This window comes from Diceros bicornis, chromosome 1, assembly GCF_020826845.1.
Source record: "Diceros bicornis minor isolate mBicDic1 chromosome 1, mDicBic1.mat.cur, whole genome shotgun sequence".
NCBI classification, from domain to species: domain Eukaryota; kingdom Metazoa; phylum Chordata; class Mammalia; order Perissodactyla; family Rhinocerotidae; genus Diceros; species Diceros bicornis.
Window position 1 is genome coordinate 59636818 of NC_080740.1, and position 12235 is coordinate 59649052.

At 52.3% G+C, this 12235-nt stretch overlaps 2 protein-coding genes across 19 annotated transcripts in view; both read left to right on the forward strand.

The window, feature by feature from the left end:
* LOC131406644 (protocadherin gamma-C3) overlaps positions 1-12235 on the forward strand; it is a 144450-nt gene that overhangs the window by 115873 nt on the left and 16342 nt on the right. The window contains exon 1 of one of the 18 annotated variants that reach the window (XM_058542619.1): positions 6974-9555. The exons of the other annotated variants lie outside the window; for them this stretch is intronic. Within the exon in view, the coding sequence (XP_058398602.1) occupies positions 7096-9555 (2460 nt within the window). The 5' untranslated portion in view covers positions 6974-7095. Of the gene's footprint in view, positions 1-6973; positions 9556-12235 lie in introns of those variants that run through there. 18 annotated transcript variants of the gene reach the window in all.
* On the forward strand, positions 1256-6856 carry LOC131406822 (protocadherin gamma-C4). The gene has a single exon (XM_058542712.1). The coding sequence runs from the start codon at positions 3030-3032 to the stop codon at positions 5625-5627; it is 2598 nt and encodes an 865-aa protein (XP_058398695.1). The 5' UTR covers positions 1256-3029; the 3' UTR covers positions 5628-6856.

A 12235-nucleotide genomic window follows, 5' to 3' on the forward strand; every position in this document is an offset into this window, starting at 1 on the left:
CCAGTAGATAGTTGTATGTCATAGCTGCACATCCTTCTAGTTGCTGTATGTGGGACGCCGCCTCAGCATGGCCAGAGAAGCGGTGTGTCAGTGCGCGTCCGGGATCCAAACCCGGGCTGCCAGCAGGGGAGCGCGCGCACCTAACCACTAAGCCACGGGGCCGGCCCCTGAATTGTATACTTTAAATGGATGAACTGTATGGTGTGTAATTTACATCTCAGTAAAGCTGTTTAAAAAATCTAGAGATGGGAGAATCACCTTCCTGGCATAAAAAGGTCAAGTCAAGGATATGTAAGATTAAGGCTTTATGATGCTCCAATTCTAGAAATACAGACTGTGCCTGTTTGTTTTGGTGTGAACTTACAAATATAAGGAATTGAGACCTATAGGATGTCTAATTCCTGGCATTAGTAAAGGGCAAGTTTATGGTTATAGGGATGACAAACGGGTAGAAAGAGCATTTAAGATGTTACAGAAAGAGGCTTTGTTTCTTTCCAGACAGATCAGGGGTTGAGTGGGGTGGTTCTAGTACTGCACAGACTAGTTGTTTAGCTTTAGACAAGCCTCTTAACCTCTTTGAACTCCAGTTTCCTCATCTATAAAATAAAGATAATACCTCCTTTCAAAATTGTCGTGAGAGTGAAAAGTAATGCATATAAAGTGTTTGTACTCAATATAAAGTACTCTTATAAAGTACAAGTATTCAGTAAATATTTGTTGAACTAATAAATAATAATATCAATAATTCATCATTTATTGGGCATCCCTATGTGCCAGACATTTTAAAAGATGAAAAGACACAGTCCCTGCCATTATGGTACACAAAGTACCATAGGAGACAGACATGCAAAAAAAAATGATAATGGAGATTTGCATAATACAAGAAGCAATGGGAGCAAAGGGAACGAAACACCTAAGCCAGCCTGGGGAAATCAGGAAGACTTCATAGAGGTGGTGATGCTTAAGCTGAGAACTAAAGGTTGAGTAGTAGTTTGTCAAATAGTAAAGTGGAAAGGGGGGCAGGGAGGGGCCCTTGGAGGAAATTCCATGCAGAGGGATAAGGATATTTCATTATTGCTGAACCTTAAAGTATGTTTGTAAAACAGACAGTCTTTGCAAGACAGAAAGCTCATCAGAAGCCAGTAGGCAGGAATTAGATCTTGAGTGTAGGCCAGGCCAAGGACTTTTTATTTTATTGTGTACAGATGATAGTCATTGCAGAATTTTGAACTGACATACATATCAGTTTTTTTGTTTGTTTTAGAGAGATTATTCTGGCAGCCATAAGTGAAATGGATTGGGGATATTGGGACTGGAGACAAAGAGAACAGTTGAAGACTATTACAATATTTGAGGAGAAGATTGATAAATGCTTGAACCACCACAGTGGCAGTATATAAGGAGGGAGATGACTATAGGAAAATCATCAGGACTTGTTGATTACATGATATAGGGCATCAGGACAGGAATGAGTCAAGGATGGCCCTTCTCGCCCCTCCCTCATTCTGACTGAGGCAGCCCGGTGGATGATGGTGTCATTCACTGAGATAGTGAATCCTGGCATAAGAACACAGAAAGCCAGATCCCTCCCCTTGAGACCAGAATATTGGTTGCTGGCCTCACCACAGTCAAAAAGATATTCCTAAAGATGAAGGGTTTGGAAAAAATCTGGGGAAGATAAGAACCCCAAGTTTTGCCACTCGTTTTGGCAGCCAGTGGTAATCTAGGTGAGGATTCAGATGAGCTAAGAAATCTCATGTCCAGAACAGGCTGGATTTTCCTCTTTGCATTCCGGTGTGTTTGCCACTTGGATTAGAGTTTGCTGTGTTTCTGCATTTGTACAAGGTGGTATCCAGGCTCCTGGGAAGATCTGGATCAGGGTGAGGGTGGAGTGAGATCAAGTCTTCAGCTCCAAGAGGTTCCCTGGGGCTAAGTGAAAAGCTTGCTCTTTTGAAACAGTCTCTGTTGGTAATTAACAACATATCAAGCATACCATGGTGTCAAATAAAGGGGATTTGTAGGCACAATGCTGTTGGTAGCTGATCTCAATCATTCAAGGAAGCTATTAAATCTGTGAACATTAGCATTCTGCCAGGTAATGAGATCTAGTCTTTAGCGCCTCCCAGACACACTGATTCTTTCCTGATTTGGAACGTCTCCCTCTCCTGGCTTCCTCTACCTTGCTTCATCTCCTTCTATACTGTCCTTGAAATCAGTGAATGATAATTTAGTATATCACTAGCAAGTGTCTGAATAAGAGGGGTTTGGTTTCTGCTGCACCTCCTGTTACACCAAAAACGTGTACTGCATAAATTTAATTGTCTACATTAATGGGTAAGCCTTTTCTGCAAAGAGATGGATACATTTCGGAACAATCTGCAGAGGGGCAGAGTTTTAAGTATATGGCAATGCTTCTAATTAGCTGTTGCTCTAATACAATCAGACTGAGACAGAAGCTACTCATTTAGAATATTGCTGAATGACAACACTGGCTTGAACAAAGTGACCAGTGTCAAATGGCTACTGGCTCTCTGGGCTGCAGGTTGCTAGGGCTCTGGCTGTCGCTGTTTTCCCCGCTGAAAAGGGGCAGGGGAAGTTGGTGTGTTAGGGAAAAAGAAAAAATCTACATATATGTTGTCTGCTTCTCTGTAGAGGTACTAACCCATGGAAACAAATGCTGTTAGGCAGGAGGAAGGTGAAAAAATAGGTGGGTTTCTTGTTTTTTTGGTGTGTGTGTGTGTTTTTTCCTCCAATGCTGCGACGCATTAACCCTGCTGCTATTGGGATGTTCTCTGCTCAGCCTATTGGCTGAGCCCAGGAGCCACTGTCTGCCAATCGGGTGGTGGAAGGCAGACAAATCTACCCCGCCACCAGCAAAAAACGGCGCGTAACCCTTGCAGCGCCGGCCCAGCCGCGCCAGAGCTGGCGCGGGGAAAGGGAGATAGGTGTCTCCAGCTGCTGTGGCCGTTTGGGGCGGGTCGGCTTCTTCCACTTCTCAGGACCAGGTAGAGAACTAGCAGGCGGCAGCAATGCTCTGCAAGGTGAGAGGCTGGGTAGAAATCTGCAGGGGGGCTACCCTTTTGTTCCTCTTTTGCCACCTGGGTTACGTTTTTGGGCAGATCCGCTACCCGGTCCCAGAGGAGTCACAGGAAGGGACTTTTGTAGGGAATGTCGCCCAAGATTTCCTGCTGGATACAGAGAGTCTGTCAGCTCGCAGGCTGCAGGTCGCTGGAGAGGTGAACCAAAGACACTTCCGTGTGGATTTGGACAGCGGAGCCCTGCTCATCAAGAGTCCAATCGATCGAGAGGCACTGTGTGGGCTCAGTGCCAGCTGCATCGTCCCCCTGGAGTTTGTAACCGAAGGGCCTTTGGAAATGTACCGAGCAGAGGTAGAAATCGTAGATGTGAATGATCACGCCCCCCGATTTCCTCGGCAGCAGCTAGACTTGGAAATTGGAGAGGCAGCTCCTCCAGGACAGCGTTTCCCCTTGGAAAAGGCTCAGGATGCAGATGTGGGGAGCAACTCCATCAGCAGCTATAGACTAAGCTCCAATGAACACTTTGCACTGGATGTCAAGAAGCGCAGCGATGGCAGCCTGGTCCCAGAGCTGCTCCTGGAAAAGCCTTTGGATCGGGAGAAGCAATCAGATTACCGCCTGGTGCTGACTGCCATGGATGGAGGGAACCCCCCGAGGTCTGGCACGGCAGAACTCCGAGTATCAGTGCTGGATGTAAACGACAACGCCCCAGCCTTCCAGCAATCCAGCTACAGGATTAGTGTGTTGGAGAGTGCGCCGGCCGGCATGCTGCTTATCCAGCTCAATGCCTCTGACCCGGACCTGGGTCCCAGTGGTAATGTCACTTTTTCTTTCAGTGGTCACACCCCTGATCATGTGAGAAACCTCTTTAGCCTGCACCCCACTACTGGAAAGCTTACCCTTCAGGGGCCCCTAGACTTTGAGAGTGAGAATTACTATGAATTTGATGTTCGGGCTCGTGATGGGGGCTCTCCAGCTATGGAGCAACATTGCAGCCTTCGGGTGGATCTCCTGGATGTAAATGACAATGCCCCCCACATCACGGTGACCTCGGAGCTTGGGACTCTCCCAGAGAGTGCAGAACCTGGCACCGTGGTGGCGCTCATCAGTGTGCAGGACCCTGACTCAGGGTCAAATGGAGATGTGAGCCTCCGTATTCCTGACCACTTGCCATTTGCCCTCAAGTCTGCCTTCAGGAACCAGTTCTCCCTGGTGACTGCTGGGCCCTTGGACCGAGAGGTCAAATCCAGCTATGACATCATGGTCACTGCTTCTGATGCTGGGAACCCTCCTCTGAGTACCCAGAGGACTATTTTCCTCAATATTTCAGATGTGAATGATAACCCACCCTCTTTCTTCCAGAGATCACATGAGGTGTTTGTTCCTGAGAACAATCGCCCAGGGGACCTGCTTTGCTCCCTTGCAGCTTCAGATCCAGACTCTGGCTTGAATGCGCTTATCTCCTACTCTCTCCTAGAGCCCAGAAACCGAGATGTGTCAGCTTCCTCCTTCATCTCTCTGAACCCCCAGACAGGAGCTGTTCATGCTACTCGATCCTTTGACTATGAGCAAACACAGACGCTGCAGTTTGAGGTGCAAGCCCGGGATCGGGGCAACCCACCCCTTAGTAGCACTGTGACAGTTCGTCTATTCGTGCTGGACCTCAACGACAATGCCCCAGCTGTGCTCCGCCCTAGGGCCCGGCCTGGTTCCTTATGTCCCCAAGCACTGCCTCCATCAGTTGGTGCTGGCCACCTAGTCACAAAAGTGACTGCTGTGGACTTGGATTCAGGTTACAACGCTTGGGTTTCATATCAGCTCCTGGAGGCCCCAGATCCCAGCCTGTTTGCAGTCTCTCGCTATGCTGGGGAGGTGCGGACGGCTGTTCCCATCCCAGCTGATCTCCCACCACAGAAGCTGGTCATTGTGGTAAAGGATAGTGGTAGCCCACCACTCTCTACCTCCGTTACTCTCCTAGTGTCCTTGGAGGAAGACACTCATCCAGTTGTCCCTGATCTTCGAGAATCTTCAGCTCCAAGGGAAGGAGAATCCCGCCTGACCCTCTACTTGGCTGTATCACTAGTGGCGATTTGCTTTGTCTCCTTTGGCTCATTCGTGGCACTACTCTCTAAGTGTCTGCGTGGGGCTGCCTGTGGAGGGACCTGCTTTCCTGCTGGCACCTGTGCCTGTCTCACCCGATCTCGAAGGAGGGAGGGGCTTCCTCCTTCCAATGGGATCCTCCGAATCCAGCTAGGGTCAGATGATCCTATCAAGTTTGTTGATGTGGGTGGCCACTCTCATGGCTGTACACCCTTGGCTTCTGCACCCACTCGGAGCGATAGCTTCATGATGGTGAAGTCACCCAGTGCACCTATGGCAGGGGAGCCTGTTCGCCCAAGCTGCCCACCCTCTGATCTTCTCTATGGGCTGGAGGTGAGACCTTTACAGGCTCAGCCAATGCTTGAGGGTTATTCTGATCCAGGCATATGGCTGGGCCATGTCCCAGAGAGTATTGGCCTCTCTTTAAGAGCCCATAGTGATGTCACCATTTTTGTGAGTGGTAACTATATGGTAGATGCTGTGCTTTAGAAGTATTTTGTGAGTTAACTGGGGAGTTGTCACAGATTAGTACTTGGGGATGGGTTATGCCCTTATCTGAGAGTAAGAAATGAAAGTAAGTGATCAAAGGCCAGAGTATTGTGGAAGCATGCTGGCAGAATGTGGGAGCATACAAGGCTATAGTGCACAAGGGTAGGATGCACCAGGCAGTCACCTAAACCCAGGTGGCTCTTTCTCTGCTCTTCCTGAATGAGGGGGCCAGGTTCTGGACTACCTTAACTCTAAGTTACCATTTCCCAGTGGATTGAGGGGAACTAATGTCTTTGCCCCGCAGAATCAAGTACTCCCCAATCCATTGTAAAGGCAACTCTGCTTGAAACACAGCAGAGAGCACAAAGAGGAGAGAGCCAAGGGAGTGGAGAGGCATCAAGGTGGAAGCAGAGATCTTTAGTCCAGGTCTTTAGGACTCTCAATCAAGTCCCCACTGGGATTTGAGCTAGACGCAGTAGATTGAGGGCAGGGGAGTATTACCTCTTTGGGGAAAAAAGCACTAAGTGAAATCACTTAATGTTAGAAAACTGGTTTACAGCCGAAGAATTCATAGAGACAGCCACTCTGGGAGTCTTTAAGTAGAGTTCTTCTGCATTGGTGAAACCGTAAATCCTAGAGGCCATGCCTAGCCTCTAGTCACCCTCCTTGGTGACCTGGATCAGTCCCAGAAATGTTGCCCCTACCTCAAGCTGTGATGGTCATTCCATAGCTCAAGTCTGGGATCTCAGAAAAGCTGAGTCCTGTAGCCATCAGCTGACGTGGAGATTCCTCAAAGCACTGCTGGAGAGTCAGAGCAAGACTCTACAGGGTCCTAACAAAACTTTTCTCTCACCTTAGCAGCATTGGCAGGATGGGGGAGGGAGGGGGAAAGCATGGGCTTTGCCTCCCCCAGAAGGACAAAATTTTTTTGGGTCAAGCAAAGTAGTGGAAGCTTCTGAAGTCATTCAGGAAGTTGTTGGGACAGAACACTGAGAAGTTTTGTACCACTTTGTCTTCCTGTTGAGCGCCATCTGAGCTGTCAAACTTTGCTGCCAAGGGGGCTGAATCAACCTGCAGCACGAAATGAGTGGGGAGGTAGAAGGCTCCTGTGACACAGATTTGCAGTGCCTGTTCCTAAGGTTTCCAGGACTGAGGAGACTTGATAATTGGTTGAGAGCAGACAGACTTTTTGGCCAATCAGACTCAGAGCCGAGGTGGGGGATCTGCTCTTCCTGCCCGCCTCTCCTCCCCCAGCTCCCCAGCTCCACTCAGATTTAATTCCCCTCCCCCCTACCCACCCCCGCCATTTGGTGACTAAGAAGAACTGCTGCAGGCAGACAAACCTCGGAGCAGTTTTTAAGAGGCTGGAAGGAGACATAAGCGATTTCAGCTGCTACATTCCAAGCCCTGGGTCTACCTTGGAGACAGGACAGCACAGAGTCAGTGTCCAGGAAGGGACTTCTGGGTCATGGGGCCCAAGACACCCCCACAGCTCGCTGGGAAATGGCAAGTGCTGTGCATGTTGTCCTTGTGCTGCTGGGGCTGGGTGTCTGGGCAGCTTCGTTACTCAGTAGTGGAGGAGTCTGAGCCGGGGACGCTGGTGGGGAATGTTGCTCAGGATCTAGGCTTAAAGGTGACAGATCTGCTGAGCCGCCGACTGCGGTTGGGCTTAGAGGAGAATGGGCACTATTTTTCCCTGAGCTTGATGAGTGGTGCTCTGGCAGTGAATCAAAAGATTGACCGAGAGAGCCTGTGTGGAGCCAGCACCAGCTGCCTGCTGCCAGTGCAGGTGGTGACTGAACACCCCCTGGAACTAATCCGTGTAGAGGTAGAGATCTTGGATCTCAATGACAACTCTCCTAGCTTTGCCACCCCTGAGCGAGAGATACGCATCTCGGAATCAGCTGCACTTGGGGCACGATTTCCACTGGATAGTGCCCAGGATCCAGACGTGGGGACCAATGCTGTGAGCTTCTACACTCTAAGCCCCAGCAGCCACTTCTCTCTGAATGTGAAGACCCTAAAAGATGGGAAGCTGTTCCCAGAGCTGGTGCTAGAGCAGCAGCTGGACCGTGAAGCCCAGGCAAGACATCAGCTGGTGCTCACTGCTGTGGATGGGGGTATCCCAGCCCGCTCAGGGACCACCCTCATCTCTGTCACTGTGCTGGACATCAATGATAATGCTCCAACCTTCCAGTCCTCAGTTCTACGTGTGGGACTCCCAGAGAATGCACCCATGGGTACACTGCTGCTCCACCTTAATGCCACTGATCCAGATGAGGGCACCAATGGCCAACTAGACTACTCTTTTGGAGACCATACATCTGAGGCAGTGCGGAATCTCTTTGGCCTAAACCCTAGCAGTGGAGCAATCCATGTATTGGGTCCCATAGACTTTGAGGAGTCAAGTTTCTATGAAATTCATGCAAGAGCCCGTGACCAGGGACAGCCAGCCATGGAAGGCCACTGTGTGATTCAAGTGGATGTAGGAGATGACAATGACAATGCCCCAGAGGTACTACTGGCCTCTTTGGTCAACCCTGTCCTGGAGAACACACCAGTGGGCACAGTAGTGGGATTGTTTAACGTGCGGGACCGAGACTCAGGGAGAAATGGTGAAGTGAGCCTTGATATCTCTCCGGACCTGCCATTTCAGATTAAGCCTTCTGAAAACCACTACTCACTGCTAACCAGCCAGCCCTTGGACCGTGAGGCCACATCCCACTATATCATTGAGCTGCTGGCCAGTGATGCGGGCTCACCTCCCCTGCACGCACATCTCACCATCAGGCTCAACATTTCAGATGTTAATGACAATGCACCTTTCTTCACCCAGCCGCTCTATACTGCTTACATCCCAGAAAACCGGCCTCCAGGCTCCCTTCTCTGCACTGTGGCTGCCTCTGATCCAGACACTGGGGATAATGCCCGCCTCACCTACTCCATTGTAGGGAATCAGATTCAGGGAGCCCCAGCCGCCTCCTTTGTGTATGTCAACCCTGAAGATGGGCGGGTCTTTGCCCAGCGTACCTTTGACTACGAATTGCTGCAGGTGCTGCAGATCGTGGTTGGGGTTCAAGACTCTGGCTCTCCCCCATTGCATGCCAACACATCTCTGCATGTGTTTGTCCTGGACCAGAATGATAATGCTCCAACTGTGCTGCACCCAAGACCAGGCTGGGAACTGTCAGTCCCCCAGCGTCTCCCTCGCTCTGCTCCTCCTGGTTCCTTGGTCACCAAGGTGACAGCAGTGGATGCTGATGCAGGCCACAATGCATGGCTCTCCTATTCACTGTTGCCACAGTCCACAGCCCCAGGACTGTTCCTGGTGTCTGCACACACTGGTGAGGTGCGCACAGCCCGGGCCTTACTGGAGGATGATGCTAACACCCAGCAGGTGGTGGTCCTGGTGAGGGACAATGGTGACCCTTCACTCTCCTCTACAGCCACAGTGCTGCTGGTTCTGGAGGATGAGGACCCTGAAGAAATGCCCAAATCCAGGGACTTCCTCACACACCCTCCTGAGCGTTCAGACCTTACCCTTTACCTCATTGTGGCTCTTGCAGCCATTAGTCTCTTATCCTTAGTCACCTTCACCTTTCTGTCAGCTAAGTGCCTTCGGGGGCACGCAGATGGGGATGGGGGTGGGGGCCGGTGCTGCAGGCGCCAGTACTCACCCTCTCGGGACTTCTATAAGCAGTCCAGCCCCAACCTACAGGTGAGCTCAGACGGCACGCTCAAGTACATGGAGGTGACGCTGCGGCCCACAGACTCGCAGAGCCATTGCTACAGGACGTGCTTTTCACCAGCCTCGGACGGCAGTGACTTCACTTTTCTAAGGCCCCTCAGCGTCCAGCAGCCCTCAGCTCTGGCGCTGGAGCCTGATACCTTCCGGTCCCGCTCTAACACGCTGCGGGAGCGGAGCCAGGTGAGGGGCTGGGTGCAACCCCCGAGGGCGGCAATGGAGAAGCTGCCCATCCTCATAAGGGACTTTGAACTTGCATCCACAACTCTTGGGCGGGCTCGGCGGCTCGCTGCGCTCCACCCGATTGTCGGACCGTTTGGACTGATTGCGTGGAACTAGAGGTGTGGCCGAGGCAGGGAGTCCCAGGAGGTGGTGGTGGTTGTGGGCGAGAGGGGATAGGACCGACCCCCGCCCCTACATTCAGAAATGGCTGGGGCCTGGCGATCTTTCTGGCGATTTCCGCCGGGGTCGGGGGTCCCGGGTGGAGGCAGATCCACGCCTGCAGCAGCCTCCTAGGCTCCGCGCTGGCACGCTCCGCCGGTCGTTAGGTTTGCTTTTACATTTCTCCCCATTCCCCTGATCTGTGACTTCGCTGTTATTCTCACCCTCCTTATTCTCACATCAAACAAACCCATCTGTGGACAAGACACAGGTGCGCAGGCAGGGCTCACGCGTGTCCTCCCCGCAGAACACACCCCCGGGCCACACTCAGCGCCCGGGCCCGCCACGCCTCACCTGCACACACGCGCGCCCCTCGCACTTGACCTTACACGCACACCACCTGTCACTGCCGGCCACTCGCTGCCAGGTTCCCACGCACGGGCTGCCCCCGGCCCCTCACAGCCTCCCTCCACCCCGCTGCCGGCCTCAGAGGTACTCGGTACTCACCGCCGACCGAGCGCGCCCTCGTGAGGATCCCAGGTCGTGGCCGCGCCGCGCCCGCGAGGACTCAGAAGCCTCCTCCCACCCCCCCCAACCCCGAGGCTGGACGGCTCGACTGGGTCGCCTCCGGGCTGGCCTGAGCTCGGCTGCGGCGCCTGAAGCGCGGGAGCCACTCTGGGCGCTCTAGGCGCGGGGTGGGCGGGACTCTATGACCCGCGGGCCGGCCCATCCTGCTGGACCTGGGGCTCCCAACGGAGGACGGCGGCGCCTCCCGTCCGGCGCCTCGGGCGGGCGGGCCAAGCTGCCCTGTGGCCGGAGGGGCGGCAGGGCCCAACCTTGGGCCAGCAAGCAGGCCTATAGGACAGGCAGCCTGGGACCTCAGTGGCACCAGCGGCCCTGTCCTCTCGCGGGAAGTGGGACCCTGGAGCACCCGGGCTCTGGACGCTCAGAGGTAGGCTTTTGGCTCCGTCGTGACCACAATGTGCCCAGCGATCTAGGCTCAGGGTTTTGGGGTTGACCAAAGTATCTGAGACTCTGGCAAGTCCTTCCTTCTCTGGCTGGTGGAGAGCCACAGCCTCTGCCAGATGCCAGGGTGCCCTCATGTATGGGACAACTAAGCACAAGTTTCCACAACCCTGGGAGCTTTTGTCAAAATATATCTATTTTTGCCCTTACCGAATCGGAATTATGTTTTGAAACAACACCCATATGTGATCCTGATAGCTGACTTGAGAGAGCCTTACTACACACCTCCTCTGAGAACCACATCTCATTTGCTGTTTCCAACGCTTTAGTTGGATAATTACTGGCATCTCGACCTTATAACTGAGTGTCACAGAGGTCAAGTGACTTTGCTCAAGTTGCCAGGATAAGTGATAAAGATCTAACCCAGGTCTGTCTAACTCCAAAATTTGTGCTTTCAATCACTGGGCACTTGTAAAGCTGGAGGACAGGAGGGATGGTTTGCATCTGCTGGAAGGGGGCAAAGGTGGGGATCTTTTTCTCTTAGGGCCTTCCATATGGAGAAAAGTCATCTGGGGCTCCTTATCCCTGAGCAGCCCTAACTGAACAAACTTGGACCCGCCGTCCTTATGTAGGTTGTGAGTTTTGCCCAGCTCCTCTCCGCCAATGTGTCAGGGTTCCTGCATCTCCGTGTAGATTCTGCGGTGCCTAAGAATACAGTGGCTGACTGGACATCCCTGAGCCCTTCCCTGCAGCAGCCCTAGAATGGTGCTGGTGACTCCTGTTGCACCTGCAATACCAATTTTCTGTGTTCTGCTCACGTCCCTGCCACCTGTGAACCTCAGCGTGAGTCATTTGGCTGCCGTGGGTCTTTCTTCTCCCCAGTGTAATCGGAGATGCTCACACCTCCCTCTCTGCTCCTGGGAGTGAGTGTGAGAATTAATTACCAGCACATCCCAGAAACAGAGAGGAAATGGCTCTAGGAGTGCTCCTTGTGAGTGTGTGATGGGATAACACACCTTCTCGAGAGGCTGGGAGGGAATAGGGAGTGAAGTGGCTCGCCAGAGTCCCACACCTTCATTCAGGTGGGAGATGGCTACAAATCAGCCCCTTGGGAGCCCTGGAGACTTAGTTGGCTTTGCTTGGAGGCTGTGGGAGCTTGATCTCTGCTGGGCTGCATCCCAGCAGTTTTCTCTATCCCAGACAGAGAGGCCTTGTTCTCTCCTCCTTAGTCACAGCCGTTGTCTGGCATGGAGTTCTGGGGGTGAGAGGTGTCCTGGGGCTTGGATGCCCTGCAAAGGCCCAATCTGGCATAACTCCTAAATTAATAATGTATTTAGCTGTGGGAAGGGATCCTTGAGAACCAAGGGTCTGGAGGAGGTGTCCCTGTGACTGTGCTATAGCGTAACCTGGCATGAAAAGGGTTACCCGGAGCAGCAGCCATCTTGCTGCAGAGGGTGCTTTGTTCCCAGCTGAGGAGCTGAATAAATTCTTTCTAGGGCGGATGGGATTCTCATCT